The sequence below is a fragment of the Mus musculus genome, chromosome 12 (genome assembly GCF_000001635.26).
Source record: "Mus musculus strain C57BL/6J chromosome 12, GRCm38.p6 C57BL/6J".
NCBI classification, from domain to species: Eukaryota; Metazoa; Chordata; class Mammalia; order Rodentia; family Muridae; genus Mus; species Mus musculus.
The window spans coordinates 3,895,494-3,916,755 of NC_000078.6; the positions used below are offsets into that span (position 1 = coordinate 3,895,494).

Genomic DNA, 21,262 nt, shown 5'->3' on the forward strand with positions numbered 1-21,262 from the left:
TGCTCACTCCTGGAGGGGTCAAGATGACTTCCTGTCCTCATTTCTCCAGGCTGAGAAGAAAGCCAAGGTAATTGCAGTAATGAATGCTGTGGAAGAGAACCAGGCCTCTGGAGAGTCTCAGAAGGTGGAGGAGGCCAGCCCTCCTGCTGTGCAGCAGCCCACGGACCCTGCTTCTCCGACTGTGGCCACCACCCCTGAGCCAGTAGGAGGGGATGCTGGGGACAAGAATGCTACCAAAGCAGCCGACGATGAGCCTGAGTATGAGGTGAGCCAGTTCTCTTCGCAGCTTGAGCGGGGCGCTCCTGGGCGCTCTGGCTGCCGGCTCTTACTGGCTGCTTCCAGAGTATCTGTTCCTGGCTTGGCTTTGTCACCTGATGTTCACATGGGGCTCATGCCATCCCTCAGATGCCCAGGGCTAGGGCCGAGCTCTGGGGGGTTTCGGGGTGGCCGGCACTTAGGACTGCTGTGTATTGACTTTTGCTCTTTGGGGCTCCAGGATGGCCGGGGCTTTGGCATTGGAGAGCTGGTGTGGGGGAAACTTCGGGGCTTCTCCTGGTGGCCAGGCCGAATTGTGTCTTGGTGGATGACAGGCCGGAGCCGAGCAGCTGAAGGCACTCGCTGGGTCATGTGGTTCGGAGATGGCAAGTTCTCAGTGGTGAGTTGGACTTGGTGGTTAAGAGGTCGGGGAAGAGAAGAAGGGGTCTTGGTCCTGTGTGCCTCCCTATATGGGGTCAGTGGAAGAAGCCATAGCCACCATCACTGAGCTGAGCAGAAAGCCTGCTGGCCAGGTGGATGTTTTCCCACTCTTGATCTGGGCCCCTCTTGCTACTATTTCTGGTTTTTGTCAATGCCTCTGGTCCCCCCAAGCAAGGGTCCAGTGACTCTTATTGTCCCTCATGCATAAAAGTCAGAAGGCACTTGGCTTACCTGTGTAGAGAACAACTGGGTATAGTAATCCCTGCTGAAGCTCAAGGATCACGAGTTCAAGACCAACCTGAGCTACGTAGTGAGTGCCAGGCCATGCAGGACTATAGAGTGAGACTGCCCCAGGGAAGGACCGATCTAAGGGTGGCTTGGTCCTTAGGTGTGTGTGGAGAAGCTCATGCCGCTGAGCTCCTTCTGCAGTGCATTCCACCAGGCCACCTACAACAAGCAGCCCATGTACCGCAAAGCCATCTACGAAGTCCTCCAGGTGAGCATGGCCCCACAGCTACAGGGAGTTTCACTGGTGGGGCTGCCAGGATCCCTGGACGTCGGAGCTGTGTTAGCCAAGCCCGCAGCCCTTCTTCAGCCTCCCTCCTGCTGGTCTCCTGCCCACTGCCTACCCACCTTTGCCTCTCTGAGTTGGGCTTCTTCCTTCTTCTAACTTGTCCCTACTTTTGTTCCTTCTAGGTGGCCAGCAGCCGTGCCGGGAAGCTGTTTCCAGCTTGCCATGACAGTGATGAAAGTGACAGTGGCAAGGCTGTGGAAGTGCAGAACAAGCAGATGATTGAATGGGCCCTCGGTGGCTTCCAGCCCTCGGGTCCTAAGGGCCTGGAGCCACCAGAAGGTAAATGTGGTCTGGTCCAGTGCAGCAGGGACTGGGAAAGCCACAGTTGGAGAGCCGCAGAGCCCGCACAGTAGGGTGGAACAGAAATGGCGTGTGAGGTCTGTTAGCCCAAGGGCGTGTGCTACCATGTCATCCACTGGCTCATCAGAATCTCAGAACTGGGGGGCAGGAAGCCACTGGGGCAGTGTGGCACCCCACTGTGGGTGCTATGCTAGTATCAGTCTGTAACTGTGGTCATCTGCTTTCCTGGTGCAGAAGAGAAGAATCCTTACAAGGAAGTTTACACCGACATGTGGGTGGAGCCTGAAGCAGCTGCTTACGCCCCACCCCCACCAGCCAAGAAACCCAGAAAGAGCACAACAGAGAAACCTAAGGTCAAGGAGATCATTGATGAGCGCACAAGGGGTAGGAGCCTGGCTCTGCAGAAAGAACGGGGAGCTCCAAGGGAGGGGTGGACATCATCTGGGTGCCCAGGCCGGGCCATCTGGGCAACCTCCTAATGCAGGCTTGCATTCTCTGCAGAGCGGCTGGTGTATGAGGTGCGCCAGAAGTGCAGAAACATCGAGGGTAAGTGTTGCTCCTCACACAGGCATAGTGCATCCAGTGGCATTGGGAAGGCTGTGGGCCCAGGGCCTATCTGCATACCCCTCCATCCGTTGGATGCTTCTAGTCCTTTAGGGGTTGGAAACATCCCAGTGCCATCAGAGAAGGGTAGTCCTTGTGGCCTTGACTGAAGTTGACCTTGCCTCTGTCATCCTTCATTTTCTCAAAGGTAGTGTCTGCCTCCCCTGGTCCAGTGGCCCTGATCTAACTCCAGGGCCTTGAGATCTAGAAGAATTAGGAAAGAATAGGATTGGAGGGCCGCCTGAGGGACTTGGATCGACCGAGAACCCTGTCCTTAGGAATGGGGTTTTGTCCTCATGACACCCTATACCTGGGTCGTGGGATAACTTGAAGATGAAGGCTTCTGAGATGGGGGGCCAACTGCTGGAGTGTTTGTGAATGAGTACCCATGCATGTGTGGGTGCGTGTGAGTGTGGGGCATAGGTGGTACCCTCAGGGGTCCTCCTCAGTTGTTCTCCATCTTATTTTGTGAGACAGGGTCTCACTGAACCTGAAGCTTAGGAATGTTAGCTAAGCTGATAGGCAGTGAGCTGTAAGAAGAGTTCACTCACCTGCCTTCCCTCCTCCCCAGCCCTGATATTACAGGCATATACTGCCATGCCTGAGGACCTCCTCCGCCTCCATTTTGGTTTTATAAGACAGGGTCTCTGTGTGTAACCTTGGCTGTCCTGGAACTCACTCTGGAGATCAGATTGGCCTCAAACTCACAGGGATTTGCCTGCCTGAGACTAGACACATGGGCACCACCACCCAGCACCTTACCTTACCTTACCTTTCCTTACCTTTCCTTTCCTTTCCTTTCCTTTCCTTTCCTTTCCTTTCCTTTCCTTTCCTTTCCTTTCCTTTCCTTTCCTTTTCTTTTCTTTTTAAAGATTTATTTATTTATTATACATAAGTACACTGTAGCTATCTTCAGATGCACCAGAAGAGGTCATCAGATCTCATTACAAGTGGTTGTGAGCCACCATGTGGTTGCTGGGATTTGAACTTCGGACCTTCGGAAGAGCAGTCGGGTGCTCTTAACCACTGAGCCATCTCACCAGCCCCACACCTTTTCTTTTTAACATTAAATTTTTTATATGTATATACAGTGTCTCTTGATCATACCTACAACAGTTTCTCCCTGTGACTTCCACTGGGCCTAATGCAACATGTTTCTTTCTTACCTTCATCTGCCAACCCCCCATAACCTGTTGAGTCCAGTTGGTACAGCGTACCTGGCTGTTTTATGTATGCAGGGATCTGAACTTGGGCCTGCATGCTTGCTTGAGCCAGCTCTCTCCACAGCTCTTTGCTGGTTCTGCTTTGTCTTGGGGCAGAGCATTACTGACTCAGCTGGCCTTGAACTCACTCTCTAGTCCAGGCTGATCTTTGATCTTTCAAATGCTGAGATTATGGAAGGGAGTTATTAGTGTTGGCTGCCGTTCTGACACCCACTTTGGTAGGTCCTGTTTCAGCTGTGCTCTGGTCCCATGTGGGCAGGAACTCCAGGGAATAGATGCTCATGGCATCCTGTTATTTTACAGACATTTGTATCTCATGTGGGAGCCTCAATGTCACCCTGGAGCACCCACTCTTCATTGGAGGCATGTGCCAGAACTGTAAGGTAGGGAAACAACCCACCCAAAGAGGTGACCCCTCCCCTGCTTCTTGGCATTGGGAGCCAACGCCTGACTGGATGTGGTGTGGGCCCTCACGTGTACTTACACCTCAAAGATTGAGGCTTGTTCTGGTTTATGTCATGAAAGATCCTTTCATACTTGAGTCTTGGCCTCACGTGGGCAGGAGTGGGTGGTAGAGGCAGGTCAGGCACACTGACAATAGAGGGGTTGCCGTGCTCTTGCCCTTGGGAGCCCCTGTAGAAGGCTGCAGACGGAACTCTTGGTGGGCAGTTCCCCTCAGCCTTCCCATTCTCCCTAGAACTGCTTCTTGGAGTGTGCTTACCAGTATGACGACGATGGGTACCAGTCCTATTGCACCATCTGCTGTGGGGGGCGTGAAGTGCTCATGTGTGGGAACAACAACTGCTGCAGGTGAGACCCCTGCCCACACAGCTGCATCGTGGGTCCTCGCTGCCTGCTCCACCCACCCGACATGCTCTGGACCAGTGCTGCTCCAGCTGGCACTTCTGCCTGCTGCTAGACCTCAGCCAATGAGGTCTTAGAGGCAGTCCCCTCTTCAATGGGCTTTCTTCCAGGTGCTTTTGTGTCGAGTGTGTGGATCTCTTGGTGGGGCCAGGAGCTGCTCAGGCAGCCATTAAGGAAGACCCCTGGAACTGCTACATGTGCGGGCATAAGGGCACCTATGGGCTGCTGCGAAGACGGGAAGACTGGCCTTCTCGACTCCAGATGTTCTTTGCCAATAACCATGACCAGGAATTTGTAAGTGTTGGGTCTAGGCTGTCATCTCACGCCTTTCTGAGACTAGTCCTTCATGAGAGCCCTTGAATAGGCAGTGGGGCCTGGGCAGGTTACAGGAGGGACTGAGGCATGTGTGAGCTGTGAAGCCCCACCTAGAAGCCCTGTAGTTCTCAGCGGGAGGGGCCAACACAGCATGGGGAGCTAGGGGCAACCCAGAGCATGGACCTGATCAATGGTGTTCACTACTTAGGACCCCCCAAAGGTTTACCCACCTGTGCCAGCTGAGAAGAGGAAGCCCATCCGCGTGCTGTCTCTCTTTGATGGGATTGCTACAGGTGAGTGGCATGGGTCCTGAGAGACTGGCCGGCTTTTCCTCAGACAGTGGAGATAGCAAGTTTATATAGCTGATGTAACTGAATGACTAAGAACTAAGCATGAGCCAGGCAGCGGTGGCACATGCCTTTAATCCCAGCACTGCACTCAGGAGGGAGGGCGGGTAGATATCTCAGTTTGAGGCTAGCATGGTCTACAATCCTGTCTCCAAAAAAAAAAAAAAAAAAGAAGGAAAGAAAGAAGCAAGCATGCTAACACATATTCTAGTACTTGGACAGAGGTCAGAAGCTCATTCCTCTTAGGCTACAGAGCTAGTTCGAAGCCTCTCTGGGTTATATCTCAAAAATGAAACAATAAATGAATGATTATTGCTTGTTAGACCTGGATATGGTGCAAACACCTTTAATCCCAGCACTTGGGAGCCAGAGGCAGGCAGATTTCTGAGTCTACAGAGTGAGTTCCAGGACAGCCAGGGCTACACAGGGAAACCCTGTCTCAAAAAAAAAAAAAAAGAAAAGAAAAAAAAAAAAAAAAAAAAAAAAGCCGGGCAGTGCTGGCGCACTCCTTTAATCCCAGCACTTGGGAGGCAGAGGCAGGCAGATTTCTGAGTTCGAGGCCAGCCTGGTCTACAAAGTGAGTTCCAGGACAGCCAGGGCTACACAGGGAAACCCTGTCTCAAAAAAACAAAAAAAAGAAAAGAAAAAAAAAAAAAAAAAAAAAAAAAAAAGCCGGGCAGTGCTGGCGCACTCCTTTAATCCCAGCACTTGGGAGGCAGAGGCAGGCAGATTTCTGAGTTCGAGGCCAGCCTGGTCTACAAAGTGAGTTCCAGGACAGCCAGGGCTACACAGAGAAACCCTGTCTCAAAAACCAAAAAAAGAGAAAAAGAAAAAGAAAAAGGAAAAGGAAAAAAAGAAAGAAAAGGCCACCTCTGTGGACCTGACTCCCCTGCAGGTTTGGTTGACTCTCCTGCAGGTTTGGTTGGTCTGTCCTGGCTTTGGAAAGACGTCCACCTGGGCAGAGCTGAGGCACAGTCATAGCGCACATCTGTGCTGATCTGACTTGATTTGGGAAAGGATACTGGGGGCATCCCAGGTGATCCCCTGCTGTGCATCTGGCAAGACAAGTCTTAAGAGCAGGTGTGAGGTTGATGGCTCTGCTGACAGCGCTTGCTCTCTGCTGGCTGGCACAGGGCTCCTGGTGCTGAAGGACCTGGGCATCCAAGTGGACCGCTACATTGCCTCCGAGGTGTGTGAGGACTCCATCACGGTGGGCATGGTGCGGCACCAGGGAAAGATCATGTACGTCGGGGACGTCCGCAGCGTCACACAGAAGCATGTATGTCCCTGCGCGGGGATGTCTGTTTTCCCCCAGTGTCCTCGGCTCCTGGGGACATTGCCATCCACTCCTTCCATTCAGCCCATTTGTTCGTTCCTTCTTGTCCTCTCCTCCGGCCTTTCTTTCTCATTTTTCATCTTACTTCTGTGGCATCTCAGGGTGATGAGCAGATTGGAAGTGGGGATTTGAGAGGTGAAGAAAGAACATAGAGCTCTTGCCTAGAGGGCCTGAGGCTTGGTTTAGTCCTCAGCTTGTGTGAATGGGGTGGGGGTAGATTGTAGAGCTTGCTGTTCAGTGCTCCACCTGCTCCAGTGGTTCCAGGGCTGTTTGTGGTAATGAGTTCTCGATTGGAGAAAGGCTCCTGTCATCTAAGTGCTTCTGGAAAGTTCTTCTGCCAGTCTCCATTTCAGGGGGTTCAGGTAGTGCTGGCAGTTTCATCTCTGTAATCCCAGGGGACAATCACATGACACTACAATTAACTCCCCCACCCCACCCCAGAAGGCTGCTTGGGGATGGGGTGGGGGTTGGCACCTCCCAGGGTTCCATGTTGGGTCTGTTTGCTCACTGAGATGATAAGCCTAGAGGTTCTCTAGGCTTATCTTCTGCCTCTTGGACTCATAGATGGTTCTTTCCCTCCGCCTCTGTCCCCGGACAGCAGGCCCATCACATTACCTTTGTCCTCCCAGATCCAGGAGTGGGGCCCATTCGACCTGGTGATTGGAGGCAGTCCCTGCAATGACCTCTCCATTGTCAACCCTGCCCGCAAGGGACTTTATGGTAAGGTGCCCTCCTCTGCTTTCTAAACTGGTACCTTCTGCACTTAGGTCTTAGGGATCTACTTTGGACATTTCTGCCCTGGCGACTCCTCCAGTGGCCCTTTCCCTTCACCCTGCCCATGCCCGGGCCTCACCACTCACTGTCCGATGCAGACAGCCTCAGCTAATGGCTTCTTCTTTCTTCCAACCTCTCAGAGGGTACTGGCCGCCTCTTCTTTGAGTTCTACCGCCTCCTGCATGATGCGCGGCCCAAGGAGGGAGATGATCGCCCCTTCTTCTGGCTCTTTGAGAATGTGGTGGCCATGGGCGTTAGTGACAAGAGGGACATCTCGCGATTTCTTGAGGTATAGACCGAGACCTTGGTTTGGCCAGCTCACTAATGGCTTCTACCTGGGACTGCTGCTTCGTCCCTGTCTTGTCTGCATTGCGGAGCTGGGGGATTGGAGCTGGGGACTGGTGGCTTCTCTTTGCAAGGGACAGCTTGAGGAAGATTTTCCATGTAGAGAGGAAGCAGTGCTAAAGACCCACCTAGGAAGAAAGTTCTCTTGTTCAAAGAGGTGTGGTGGTCATCATCAAACAGATGGACTGGGGCCAGCCCAGTTTTTCTGTGGAGAACTCCAAAATCAGTTTTTAAAATCATTCTCTGACTAGAATGGCCTGTGCTCACTCTCTGGCACCCTTGTGGGTGTTTTGTGATACCTGAGAGAAAATCATGGCTTATCTTTTTGCTTTCATTTCTTGTTATGTGAGCCCCAGTTTAGCACTGAGCCATGTACAAGCTCAATCATAGGGGATTGCTGCTGCCCAAGGCATTCTTTTCTTTTCTTTTCTTTTCTTTTCTTTTCTTTTCTTTTCTTTTCTTTCTCTCTCTCTCTCTTTCTTTCTTTCTTCCTTTCTTTCTTTCTTTTTGATTTATTTATTATTATATATAAGTAGCTGACTTCAGACACACCAGAAGAGGGTGTCAGATCTCATGGGTGGTTGTGAGCCACCATGTGGTTGCTGGGATTTGAACTCAGGACCCTCGGAAGAGCAGTCAATGCCCTTAACTGCTGAGCCATCTCTCCAGCCCTGCCCAAGGCATTCTTGTGGTAGGCTGTCAGCTTATAGTCCTGTCAGCCTACGCTCAATAATAACCTCAGATTGTAAATGTGAGGACTTAGTACACAAACAGGCTTGCTCCGGTAAGGTCTTATGTGGTCATCAGCCTTGTGGCTATTACAAGAATGAACCTCACTTTAAGCACACAAGAGTCATTCATGGTACTACTGGAATAATAACAAAGTTCAGTTGGATTGTGCTGGCTGTCCAGAATGTTCTAGCCAGCCGGGCGTGGTGGCTCACGCCTTTAATCCCAGCACTTGGGAGGCAGAGGCAGGTGGATTTCTGAGTTCGAAGCCACCCGGTCTACAAAGTGAGTTCCAGGACAGCCAGGGCTATACAGAGAAACCCTGTCTTGAAAAATAAAAATTAAAAAAAAAAAAAAAGAATGTTCTAGCCAGCACATGTGGGATGGATTTAAGTTTGGGTCTTCAGGTTATTCCGGTGTTTGGCTTCCTACGGAGGAAGTTCCTCTGGGGAGTTAAGACTCTTGGCCAGCCCAGTTGCCCAGCAGTGTTTAATTAATACTTCCTCCTTGGTCATCTTGAAACCATCTCCTATTTTACAGTCTAACCCCGTGATGATTGACGCCAAAGAAGTGTCTGCTGCACACAGGGCCCGTTACTTCTGGGGTAACCTTCCTGGCATGAACAGGTTGGTGAGGGTTCCTGGCATGGGGGGTATGGGAGGAGGGGCTGCAGAGCTGCAGGCAGAGCAGACAGCCCAAGGAGGGAGACCCTGAGTATCCAGCCAGGATTGCCTCTGCCGAGGGGCTGCTGCTGTGGCAGGCTTCTTTTGCTTTTTAAAACACTTTCTCAGGAAAGTGGATACTGCAGAGTTAGCCTCTTCTGTTTTGCACACAGTAGGCATGGACACTGAGCTACAACTCAGCCTGGTGTCTATATAGTCTGGCTATATGGTGTCTATATAGTCTAATCTGGCTTCATACTTGGCGTTCTCACTGCTTCTTTCCCCTTCGTGAGTGTTGGGATGAGATGATGCCTCTCTCTCTCTCTCTCTCTCTCTCTCTCTCTCTGTCTGTCTCTCTCTCTCTTTCGTTTTTCGAGACAGTGTTTCTCTGTGTATTCCTGGCTGTCCTGGAACTCACTTTGTAGACCAGGCTGGCCTCGAACTCAGAAATCTGCCTGCCTCTGCGTCCCAAGTGCTGGGATTAAAGGCGTGCGCCAGCACCGCCTAGCTAGACTGGGCTATCTCTTAACCTAGGAAAGGACACCGTCAAAAGTGGGCTTCACTTTCCCTGCGCTGTGCTGAGGTAACACAACAACACAGAACTTTAGCTTTTGGAGCAAAACTTTTGTTTTGCATTGACCTCAAATTTCTTTTCTTTTTTTTTTATTTTAGATTTATTTATTTATTATATGTAAGTACACTGTAGATGTCTTCAGACACACCAGAAGAGGGAGTCAGATCTCTTTACAGGTAGTTGTGAGCCACCATGTGGTTGCTGGGAATTGAACTCAGGACCTTTGAAAGAGCAGTCGGTGCTCTTAACCTCTGGGTGCTGGGCTTTCCTGCAGAAACAGGAGTTTTTTGGGGTTTGTTGTTGTTTTAATAAAGGGTGTCTTCTTTTTTTTTTTTTTTCTTTTTTGGTTTTTTGAGACACAGTTTCTCTGTGTAGCCCTGGCTGTCCTGGAACTCACTTTGTAGACCAGGCTGGCCTTGAACTCAGAAATCCGCCTGTCTCTGCCTCCCAAGTGCTGGGATTAAAGGTGTGCGCCACCACGCCTGGCTTTTTTTTTTTTTTTTTTTTTTTTTTTTTGCATATGTACTTTTTGTCCCTGGGTAGTCGTTAGCTGCCTGGTATGTGTTTTTGAAACTTCTTTTAAATTTTCCTGTAAGGATTAAGGCTTGTTTGGTTGTTTGTGGGCAGGCATGGTATGGAGAGGGTTGTGCTGTGTGTGTCTATTTGGGGTAAGAGCTTTTGACCCTCCCTGGAGGCCTGTTGGTACCTAGATAGGGCTTTCCTGCTCTGTGCTTCTATGGTGTCTCTTGCTTTCTAGGCCTTTGGCATCCACTGTGAATGATAAGCTGGAGCTGCAAGAGTGTCTGGAGCACGGCAGAATAGCCAAGGTGAGTCTCAGCACTGAGGACAGCGTGAGTGGTGGAGGATGCAGGCTAAGGAGTGGGCGGCTTAGCTGTGCGACATGTGACCTCTTGCGATGGTGTGGGGTCATAGAGCCAGTTGGCCAGGGAATGAGCGTGCTGCCCCTCCGTCCCGCCCCGGCAGGTGCTGTAGGGTCTTCAACAAGGTTCTGGGAAGTGCAGAGGCTTTTGTTCATACCCGTGTACGGGCTTTGCCTGCCTATTTCTGCACCACATCTTTGCTTGCTGAAGAAGCCAGAAAAGGATGTCAAATCCCAGGGCCTAGGACTGGAGTTAAAGACAGTTGCAAGCCTCCGTGTGGGCACTGGGAATTGGACCAGTGTGCTCAGTCTCTGAGCCGGCTCTCCAGCCTCAGAGCTTTTTAAGTTGGGTGTCCCAGGTCTCGAATTCCCAGCTCAGACCCCATGAGGGTTGTCTGGCCTCCCCACGTTCTGACTTCTGTATCTTCCCCTCTTCTTTATTTTGAATGATGACTAAAACCTTTGTGTACTTACTTTTTCTGAAACTTTGGGCTTCCTTACTCTATCTCTAAAGCCTCCCTCCTCAGTCGTGGCTGCTTGTCTACCATGTGTCTGATCTACACGCTTGCCTCAACAGCACTACACTTCGAGTCTCTCCTTCCCCTCCTTCAGGCAGCAGCTGAGATTTACAGTTTTCCTTTTCTGCAGTTTTTCTCTTAAACTAATAAAATGGTTCTTCAAAAAGAAAAAACACTTTTGTTCCTGTTTGGCTGGGACCTGCAAGTCTGCAGCACTGAGAGAGTGCTCTTCTGAAGGAGTTGGTCTTAGGCTCCACCCACATAGTCTAGCTTTCTGCCTGCAGATCCCAGCAGGGGGCCTTAGCTGCTAAGTTATTGACATCCTTCTACCTGAAAGTTGCTCCCCCTGAAAGAGTCCCAGGCTTGGAAGACTTGAGGGGCAAGCTAGCCACAGCTGCTGCCTCTAGTCCTGTTAGCCTGAATAGACCAAGAACACCCAAGTGCCCTCTTAGTGAGAAGGGAAGCAGGGGTCAGTCAGCCATTTCCTCAGCAAATGATGGTGACTCATTCCTCTGCCTCTTCATCTTCTAGTTCAGCAAAGTGAGGACCATTACCACCAGGTCAAACTCTATAAAGCAGGGCAAAGACCAGCATTTCCCCGTCTTCATGAACGAGAAGGAGGACATCCTGTGGTGCACTGAAATGGAAAGGTAGAGTGCTGGGTGCTTGCGTCTGGCCAGGGCTGGGTTAAAAGGAAGGCGGCAGGCTCCTCATTTCCCCCAAATTCCCTGTGAGTGAACTTTAACAAGCGCTTTCCAGCATGCCAGGCCCTGGGGAGAACCTGCACTTTTCTGTAGCTGGTTCCTGTTCAGAAGGGTCCGGGGACCGCCCAACACAGATGAGCCCACTAGAACCCTCAGCACAGTGCATGGCTTGGATCATAGGTATTTTGTGTGTGTTTTGAAAGCCAGTATAGATGCCTGTGAGGTGCACCAGATGGCACCCAGCCGGGTGGGCTCCTCCTTGGATTTGAGGAGGATCTAGACAGATAAGGCTGTTCTCACAGACTCCCTGAGCTCACCAGGTCAGCCCAGAGTCCCACTCTTTGAGAGCCCCTCTCTTCTCAGAGGGGCATTTATGGATGAATCAGATTGAATTCAGACTCAAGCTGCCTGCACCATCCAGTTCTCATGTGCAGGGCGCCTGTAGAGCACATCCAAGAGGCATTTCAAAGGTCTGGGGGTTTTGCTTTGTTTTGTTTTTTTTTACTGCCTTTGTTTCTGGGGAGTGTGAATCTCAAAGCTGGGATTATACTACCTATCTTTATACCCACAGAGAGGCTGGCACATGGCAGCCTGTGACAGGAATTCAGAGTAAACTAACATCCGCCATCACACCCGCACTCACTCCCTTCCCTGCCTTCCTCCCACAGGGTGTTTGGCTTCCCCGTCCACTACACAGACGTCTCCAACATGAGCCGCTTGGCGAGGCAGAGACTGCTGGGCCGATCGTGGAGCGTGCCGGTCATCCGCCACCTCTTCGCTCCGCTGAAGGAATATTTTGCTTGTGTGTAAGGGACATGGGGGCAAACTGAAGTAGTGATGATAAAAAAGTTAAACAAACAAACAAACAAAAAACAAAACAAAACAATAAAACACCAAGAACGAGAGGACGGAGAAAAGTTCAGCACCCAGAAGAGAAAAAGGAATTTAAAGCAAACCACAGAGGAGGAAAACGCCGGAGGGCTTGGCCTTGCAAAAGGGTTGGACATCATCTCCTGAGTTTTCAATGTTAACCTTCAGTCCTATCTAAAAAGCAAAATAGGCCCCTCCCCTTCTTCCCCTCCGGTCCTAGGAGGCGAACTTTTTGTTTTCTACTCTTTTTCAGAGGGGTTTTCTGTTTGTTTGGGTTTTTGTTTCTTGCTGTGACTGAAACAAGAGAGTTATTGCAGCAAAATCAGTAACAACAAAAAGTAGAAATGCCTTGGAGAGGAAAGGGAGAGAGGGAAAATTCTATAAAAACTTAAAATATTGGTTTTTTTTTTTTTCCTTTTCTATATATCTCTTTGGTTGTCTCTAGCCTGATCAGATAGGAGCACAAACAGGAAGAGAATAGAGACCCTCGGAGGCAGAGTCTCCTCTCCCACCCCCCGAGCAGTCTCAACAGCACCATTCCTGGTCATGCAAAACAGAACCCAACTAGCAGCAGGGCGCTGAGAGAACACCACACCAGACACTTTTCTACAGTATTTCAGGTGCCTACCACACAGGAAACCTTGAAGAAAACCAGTTTCTAGAAGCCGCTGTTACCTCTTGTTTACAGTTTATATATATATGATAGATATGAGATATATATATATAAAAGGTACTGTTAACTACTGTACATCCCGACTTCATAATGGTGCTTTCAAAACAGCGAGATGAGCAAAGACATCAGCTTCCGCCTGGCCCTCTGTGCAAAGGGTTTCAGCCCAGGATGGGGAGAGGGGAGCAGCTGGAGGGGGTTTTAACAAACTGAAGGATGACCCATATCACCCCCCACCCCTGCCCCATGCCTAGCTTCACCTGCCAAAAAGGGGCTCAGCTGAGGTGGTCGGACCCTGGGGAAGCTGAGTGTGGAATTTATCCAGACTCGCGTGCAATAACCTTAGAATATGAATCTAAAATGACTGCCTCAGAAAAATGGCTTGAGAAAACATTGTCCCTGATTTTGAATTCGTCAGCCACGTTGAAGGCCCCTTGTGGGATCAGAAATATTCCAGAGTGAGGGAAAGTGACCCGCCATTAACCCCACCTGGAGCAAATAAAAAAACATACAAAATGTACTGGTGCTTTCTGTCTAAGTTGCCTTTTGTGTGTTCTTTTATAAGGCCCCACCATCCCCTCTGCACATGGCAGCTCCGGTCCTGGAATGTGATGTTTTTGGTCATCTCTAAAGACTGCAGTTTCATACTTGGGAGGCTGATGACACCTTTATTATAATTATTCTTATGGTTCTGGCTATAATTGTTTTAAGATTTTCTTTCAGAAAACAAAAACCCAACACCCTTCCCTTTAGGTTTCAAACCAAGGTGCGGGGGGGTGGCAGGTGCTTTTTTAAGGACCAGTGGCTCTGGTGCCCTGGCTCCCACCCCTCAGGCCAGGTGAGCCACTGGGCAACAAGCTAGGCAGCCAGGGAGTTTGAGGCCCACCCTCCGGGCCAGTCACTCTTCTCTTCTTCTTCCCTTCCTCGTGAGTCCGGTGTGTCAGGGCTGGAGGGAGGCCGGGGCAGCCTCCCTCCTTGTGTGTGTGGTTGGAGTGGCGTGTGTTTCTTTTCTAGTGTTTGCTCTGATGGCTGTGCTCTCACTTGAGTCAGCTTCACCTGGGCCATGTGCTCGCACTTTGTTCCGCTCCCCAGCCAGGGCAGGCAGCCTGGCATTGGCAGCGGGAAGGGAAGGTGTGCTTGGCCCCAGGGTGAGGGCTTGCCTGGATGGATGGAGTGTAGATATGTGGCATATAGAGATATATATTTTATAATGGGAGGGGGGACGGCACCTCCTGGGACCAGCAGAGACTGGGAGGTGTGCTGTCAAGCACATGGTCCCAAGACCGCATCCCTAGAAAGATGGGGCCTATGATAGGCCCTATATAAATACATAGATAGGGTCATGTATAAGAAATATACACAGAGGGGGTTGGAGGGAGTGGGCTCTGTGTTGAGCCTGGGTCCTTCCCGCAGACAGCCCCACAAACAGTATATCAGTCTAACACATGCACAGGAATCTATTTCTGTCTGGATGCACACCAGGGAGCCCCCAGCACACTTCTCTGCAGGATCAGGACGATGGAGTCGGCTACACAGCTCTCTCTCGTACATCTGTTGCCCTGATGACAGGTAGACTCGATCCCAGAAGTTGCTAGGTGCTGAAGTCAGGAAAAGGAGGAGGTTTGATCCAAGCAGGTGCTTCCTCTAGCAGGTCTGTGTTGTATTCCCTTTGCCTCTGGTGATGTCAGCTTCTGTTAGCAGCCTGTGGTTACTGACCTGCAACTCTCGGCACCAGTCAAGTCAGCCCTCAGCCCCTACCTATTCTCCCCAACCAAAGTCGAACTGAAATCTCTCTTGGCCATGGGGCTTCCATTGGGAAAATAAAATGTTAAAAAAAAAATTAAAATGGGACAGTGAACCTCACTTTTGGAGTAAAGCAAATCAGTAATTAGTGCTAAAACTAGTCAGAGGCTTTGGCCCCTTGCTCACTGCTCGGGACTAAGCTTGGCTGGTGGCTTGGTACACTGCTTGGGCTGTGTAGTCCTGCCCACCTCTGCTCATTTTCTCTGGATAGAGTTTTAAGATCGCAGCTAGTTTCCCCTGCCATGGCAGGTATGACTATGGGGCTGGAGCATCCAGGAGAGGGGGATGCTTGCCCTCTTGGAGTCCCTGTACTAAATGTAACGTCCTCCCTTGCTCCAGCAGGGCTCCATTCTGACCTGGAGTCCACCAGCACCATGCAGGAGGACTGGAGGGGAGGAAGGCTGCTTTAGGCAGTCCAAGGTGCTCCCTCCCCCTCTAGCAATGGCAAGGTCTTCCCAGCTCCTGTCAGGACTGTCTTCAAAGGCCATCTCTGCCCACCGCATATGTGACGAAGCTAGCCTTTCCCAGGAGCCTAGTGCCGCCTCAGCTGGGCCTGGTGCTCCCGTGCCTGGGGTTAGTGTGAGGGCTCAGGAGGAGGAGTTCCCAAGGGACTGAGTAGAGGCTTCCAGGTGGCTGACCAGTACTGACCTGACACGGTCCCTGATGGACTCCTCATGGGGCGGGCATCGGGTGGCCTTCTCTAGCTTTCCTTCCAGCCCCATCTGTAGGCTTAGTCTTACCATAGTGTGAGGGCACCAGGCGAGTTAGCCCCCAATATCTTTTGGGGAGGGGTGTCTTTGGGACTGTGCCAATCTGGCTATTCATCCGTCTCTACCCCAAGTGCGGCTTCTAGGGTCACCTCTGAGGAGAGCTGCTGGGATGCTGGGGTAGCTGAGGGGAGGTTGTGGGGAGTTTGCAGTGCATCTAGGAACTAGCTCACTGCAGGTGGGGCTGAAGCTGGATTCAGTCATGGGAGGTTCCCTGTGGGCTTTCCTTTCCAAAGACTAGGCTTGTTTTCCCTAGAAACTAAGGTGCTGGGGACTGGGTGACAGCCACCTCTCAGCAGGTGCCGTGTAAGTGTGAAGATTTGTGAAGATCTGTGGCCCTTGCCCAGGGGAGGTAGCTGGTGCTAGCACCAGGGTCACAGAACTAAGGCCTCCTGAGGAGGCACACATACCAGCGGGGTCCCAAGCTGGTGCTAATTCCTCTCATAGGACCCAGTAAGCCCGGGAGCCTGCAGTCGGCTGTTTCTCTGCTGTGGAATACCCTGTTAGAAAGCTGAGGTCCCCTAAAGAGCCTCCTGGACCGAGTCACTTTTGTGGCCGGGCTGAGTATGGCAGCAGGTAGAAAGATCCGCAGGCATAAAGATCCCTGTGGCTTTTGGCAAATGACTGAAGTGTGGATGCAGGAGCAATGAGTGGAGGCCAACATCAACAGCATCTACCCTCCCCAATAGTGTCTCTGTTCTGGGGGTGCTGTGGTCCTCACTTGCTGGCTTAGGATTGGAGTTAGGCTGAGCCACTTTGAAGGAGTGTGTTTACAGGAAGATACAAATTGTTGGTTTCTCTATTCTTTACTGTACAGTGTGTCCAGAGAGTAGAAGAAAATTCCTGGGCCTGTCTGGTTGGTGCAGAGCTTTTATGGCACTACAAGGTCTTCAGGAACTGTCACTGTAAGAGCCCTGGCTGTGAGCTGGGGCTACGTGACCACTGCAGCTGAGTTTCCAAGCAGGCCTGTGTTTGGATCTGAGTTTGACGCTTGGCGGCTCCCAGGGCTTGGGATGAGTGGCAGTGCTGACTTGTTCACTTGGCAGAGCCACCCTGTGAGGAGGTGGACTTAGTGGCCCTTTCCAATTGATCCTGTCCCATCCAGGCAGTATCAGCACTAGGAGCAGTGCTGGGTCAGAAGTCCGAAGGAAAGGACTCGGTTGATCGGGGTCATTGTGAGCTTGTGTATGTTTGTGTAGAGAAAGCTGAACTTTGGGAGGAAAGGCCTTGTCCTTGCAGGCTTCCAAGACACCGCTAAGGTTAGCCTTTGGTTGGAGACAAGTCTCTAGCCCAGACACTGGAGTAGGCGCTGAGACCAAGAGGCAGGCCAAGATGGAGATCTATGGAAGGCCCTTTGCTGGTAGGGATTCAAAGCTTCTCCAGGGGACCCCAGAACTCTATTAACTGGCTCCCCTACCGGGACAAGCTTCGTTTGTGGGCTCATAGAGTGGCCATAGAGTGGGTTTAACCCAGCACCAAGCCTGAGGGCATGAGCAGTGGTCTAAAGTCTCACATAGTCCCATTTTACAGACTAATTTGATTGCCCGGCCGTAGAATTCTACAGAAACAACAATCACTGAAATTCCTTAGAATACGCAGAGGGAGGAGGTGACTCAACACGGTGCTAAACACATTTTATTAAAAATATATATTGTTAAATTAAGTCTGCTGTCTGGACAATGATGTTCTGTTTTGTTTTCTTGTAGTGGAGTTTAAAAGAGACTATTATTTTACTCTGATATATTATTATTAAAAAGGCATTTTAACTTTGTACTTGAAAACTAAGTGAGCGATTTCACGTGTTTTAGCTGAGACATCGAAGTAGCGGGTGCTTACTTGTGGGAAATCATGTATTCATACTACAACATAAACTCCGTAGCTGATTTGGTAATAACTTTTACTGTTACAGACGAATTCGCTTTGACCCCGGTGGCAGAGCGCTTTGACTCCACATTCCACGCAGCTAAGTGCAGGACCTTCCAGAACCTTCCCCGGTCCCCCCTGGTCCTCTTTCGGTTCCTCTTCCTAGCTCTCTCTTTTCCTAATTCTTTTTTTTAAGAATTGTCGTTTGTTTTTCCTGGTCCCGGCTTCCTTCTACCACTGTATTTTTTGTTAGGGTTGCTTCTCTATTTATTGACAGTAATAATGTACATTTCACAGTCTGGTTCTGGGACAGCCAGGAGGGGTGTGGGGGGCTGCATACAGCTTGCTGCACTCTCCGGTGTCCTGTTGTATCTCTGTGTACGTGATGCTTGTGACATAGCTGTTGAAGAAATATTAAAAGGTCAATGCGTACAGCAGGTGTAGAGAGTCCGTCAGTTCCGCTTCATCACTTTTTTTTTTTTTTTTTGTGCCCAGAAGAATATAATAAAGCTCCTTTCTAATGTACTTGTGCTGGAGAACACTTGAATAAATGGACTGTTTTTGTGCAAAAAGAAAAACGGAAAAAAAAAAAAAAGCACCGTCATAATGTCCTTTTGTCCTGCGACTCCTTTCCCCTGATGTGGCCACTCACAGTCCTCCAGTGGGCTGAAGTGGGTGCAGTTTACGTTGGGAGGGTCTGGGAAATGGATTTCTAAAGTATCTCTCATATGGGTGTTAACTAGGGGTTGGGACCCAAGGGCAGAGGGAGTTTGGTTCAAGATCAAAAACAGGTTAGACTAAGGTGAAGTTGTCTCGTTTACTTCCCAAACCAGCAGATTCTCGAGACCAGAGCAGGCAACAGACTGGCATCCTGGTTAGCTGGCAGTAGGACCAGCAGGGACTTATGGATGCCAGAGTCCAGAAGGAAGAAGTCAGCAAAGGAGAGAGGCAGCTGGGGCTGGGGGAATCCTGGAAGAACCTTGCGTTTAAAGGAGATATTTGCAAACACTTGACAGGTGACCCAAGGGCTGGGATCAGTGGCCAATAGGGCTACTGCTGGTCTGAGCATAGGCTGCCTGGCAGGGCCTTGCAGCCTGAGGAGTTGTCCACCGTGTCTCTGCCATACCTATCTAGAAGGGCCGTCTGTATGCGGGGTCTGTCTGTCCTGCATATCTCCGGGAGTAGCCAGCAGGCTTGGCTGGGGTTCCACTCCTAAGGACTGTCCACCCGTTTCTTCCAGCAAACTTTCTGGACGGTTGGATAGGGAGAGACCGTGTGGCGGTCCTTGAGCAGACTGGGAAAGTTTGGCTAAACAGGTTTTCTCATGGGCACTTTTTCTTGCTTTTTCTTTGACAAGGTTGTAAATGTGTATTTGGCTTTTACTCTACTTTTTTTCTTGATGTTTTTCAATGTTGATGTGGAATCTTACTTTCAAATGGCTGCATGGCATTTTCTTGTTGAATGTTTGTTTATATATATTTTATTTTCGCTATAAATAGAGCTTCAATAAACATCTTTATGTTTTGGCTTCCCCCTTTTTTGTATTTTTTTCCCTTGAAATAGATTCCCAGAAATGAGACCAGTTGGAGAAAGTCACAGTGGACAGTTTGGTTTCTTCCTGATTCCTTCAAAGAGATCAGCAGGCAAGCTTCGGGTTTCAGCTCAGAGTTTCTGTCTGGGCCCTTAGTGAGCAGTTCCCACCTTGTCTCAGCCTGTTCTCTACAGCATCTCAAGTTCCCTGGGGCTTCGTTAACTTAGAAAGGAAGCCACCCACTTAGCTCACTGTTCTGAAAGCTGGGTCCAGCATCCAGGGCCTCATGCTGTCAGGCACAGGCACAAGAAAGAATTCAGACCCACCTCATACAGAACCCTGCCCTCAAAGGCCCTCTTCTCCAATCTACTGCAGAGGAATACAGAGAAGACAAGCCACACAGAACCTGTAGCACACATGTTAATCCCAGTGGGAAAGTGTGCGTACCTTTAAATTAGGACACAGCACATTCATGTCTGGAACTCAGACAGCATTCCCTTGGGTGTGATAAAGCAACTTCACCTGTCTCTACCCATGAGACTTCAGTCTCTTGCTGTCTCCCCAGGCCCCCCAGTCCTCAGTGCCAGGGTTATAGGTGCACAACCACACCTGGCTTTTGATACAGGTCCTTGGGATTGAACTCAGGTCTTTATACTTAACACAGCAAGCAGGCTTTTCCACTGAGCCGTCTCCCCAGCCCAAGGGCGCTGTTTATTTTTTGAGAAGCTAGACACTAAGGAAAAGCAGGGGCGTTTTGCAAGTCCTCTTTGCTGGAAGAATACAGACAGGGATGATCCAGCCTCCGTCTTCCAAGACTGTCCCCAAGGTTCAGGAAGGATGGGAAGACATGAAGAGGTGGGGGAGAGATTGGTATAGACACTCTTGGTTCTGAAAGCCATTCCTAAATATTTAAGGGCCATCCAAGCCAGGGTTGGGAGAGCTTACTCAAGTCAAGGAGCTGCCTGCCATTTGATTAATAAAAACCTATTGGTTCTTGGTGTCACTTGGTAATATAGGGTTTGGGGGAGCAAAGACGGGGTGGGGGTGGAGAGAGCCAGGGCTGACAGAGTCAAACAAGAGTTTGGTGGAAGCAAGATAGACAGTTGAGTGGCAACCCCCATAGTGAGGTGGCATGTGGTATATGCACACAGTCTGCTACCTGGGCTGTACCTTCAGGTTCTGTGAGGCTGACAGATAGGACAGAAGAGGTGAAACAAGGGGCTGACCAAGAGGGTGGCTAAGTACACACAGCAGAGCTGGCATGGGCTCTGGTATAACCTCTGGGTATGTGCATGTTGGACCTGGGGCTGCAGTGAGGTAAGACAATGGCTGTTATGGACGAGCACAAGTCACCAGGCATCACCCACAATGATCCATTTTGCCTTGGCTTCAGGGCGCAATGAAAGGATAAATCTTACCCCTCAGTGGCCTCTTGACTGGGACTCTGACAGGGGACTGCTGGCTTGGGAGGAAGGTCAGCGTGGGGAGCTATAGGTGTACCAATCTTGGCCCCTCTGTTGCCCTATCCCTTTCTTAGCTCCCTCATTTTTGACCCTGGTCTCCCAGCCTCAGGTTCAACTTGTAGCCCCTATCGGTTCCACACTGGCTCCTTGCCAGGTTCCAGTGACCTCTGCCTGCTCACAGTGGATCACAGGGTCAGCCTGGTTCAGTAAGCTGTGACAGAGGTATATGTGAGCATGCATGTGGCTCTTGCAATTCAGACACCTTTCTTTTCCAGGGGTAGCTGGGTCTTCTTCTCAGAAGGGTTGGCTTGGTCCCCCAGGAAAGGCCATTGAGAACCATCCAACGTGGGCTCTCTGGTGAGCTGTAACCTGGGCAACAGTATACCATAGATAGATAGATAGGTAGGTAGGTAGATAGATAGATAGATAGATAGATAGATAGATAGATAGATTAGATAGATTAGATAGATAGATAGATAGATAGATAGATAGATAGATAGATAGATAGACAGATAGATAGAACACACACACACAACCCAAACAAACAAAACCCAACCCTAATCCCCAAGGAAATAAACCATTGAGACACAGAGGAAGAGAGCTGAAAATCAAATCTCTCAGGCCCACTATCTCCCTCTATATGCAACCATGCTCATTAAAAGACAGTTTCTTAGGGCCTGTGAAATGTCTCTGTGGGTAAAGGTACTTGCTGCCAAGCCTGGTGGCACTAGGTCACCAGAAGTCACATGGTGCAAATGGAGAATAACTTCTGCAAGGGTCCTCTGACCTCCAAATGTCTTCAGTGGCCTGTGTGTATCCATGTGTGCATGTACACACAAACACACGATAAA

General features: G+C 50.2%; 1 protein-coding gene across 9 annotated transcripts in view; it reads left to right on the top strand.

The window, feature by feature from the left end:
* Dnmt3a (DNA methyltransferase 3A) overlaps positions 1-18,950 on the top strand; it is a 112,885-nt gene extending 93,935 nt beyond the window's left edge. For 6 of the 9 annotated variants that reach the window (XM_006514956.4, XM_006514953.4, XM_030246538.1 and 3 more), the window contains exons 7-23: positions 50-265; positions 497-655; positions 1,085-1,192; positions 1,393-1,549; positions 1,805-1,954; positions 2,072-2,116; positions 3,700-3,779; positions 4,094-4,206; positions 4,371-4,554; positions 4,784-4,868; positions 6,056-6,201; positions 6,888-6,978; positions 7,173-7,321; positions 8,647-8,732; positions 10,100-10,169; positions 11,272-11,390; positions 12,113-18,949. In XM_006514956.4, the coding sequence (XP_006515019.1) occupies positions 50-265; positions 497-655; positions 1,085-1,192; positions 1,393-1,549; positions 1,805-1,954; positions 2,072-2,116; positions 3,700-3,779; positions 4,094-4,206; positions 4,371-4,554; positions 4,784-4,868; positions 6,056-6,201; positions 6,888-6,978; positions 7,173-7,321; positions 8,647-8,732; positions 10,100-10,169; positions 11,272-11,390; positions 12,113-12,254 (2,100 nt within the window). In that variant the 3' untranslated portion in view covers positions 12,255-18,949. Of the gene's footprint in view, positions 1-49; positions 266-496; positions 656-1,084; positions 1,193-1,392; positions 1,550-1,804; positions 1,955-2,071; positions 2,117-3,699; positions 3,780-4,093; positions 4,207-4,370; positions 4,555-4,783; positions 4,869-6,055; positions 6,202-6,887; positions 6,979-7,172; positions 7,322-8,646; positions 8,733-10,099; positions 10,170-11,271; positions 11,391-12,112 lie in introns of all 9 variants that reach the window. The other 3 variants (NM_007872.4, NM_001271753.1, NM_153743.4) reach the window with 1 other exon arrangement.
* Positions 18,951-21,262: the final 2,312 nt, after the last annotated feature.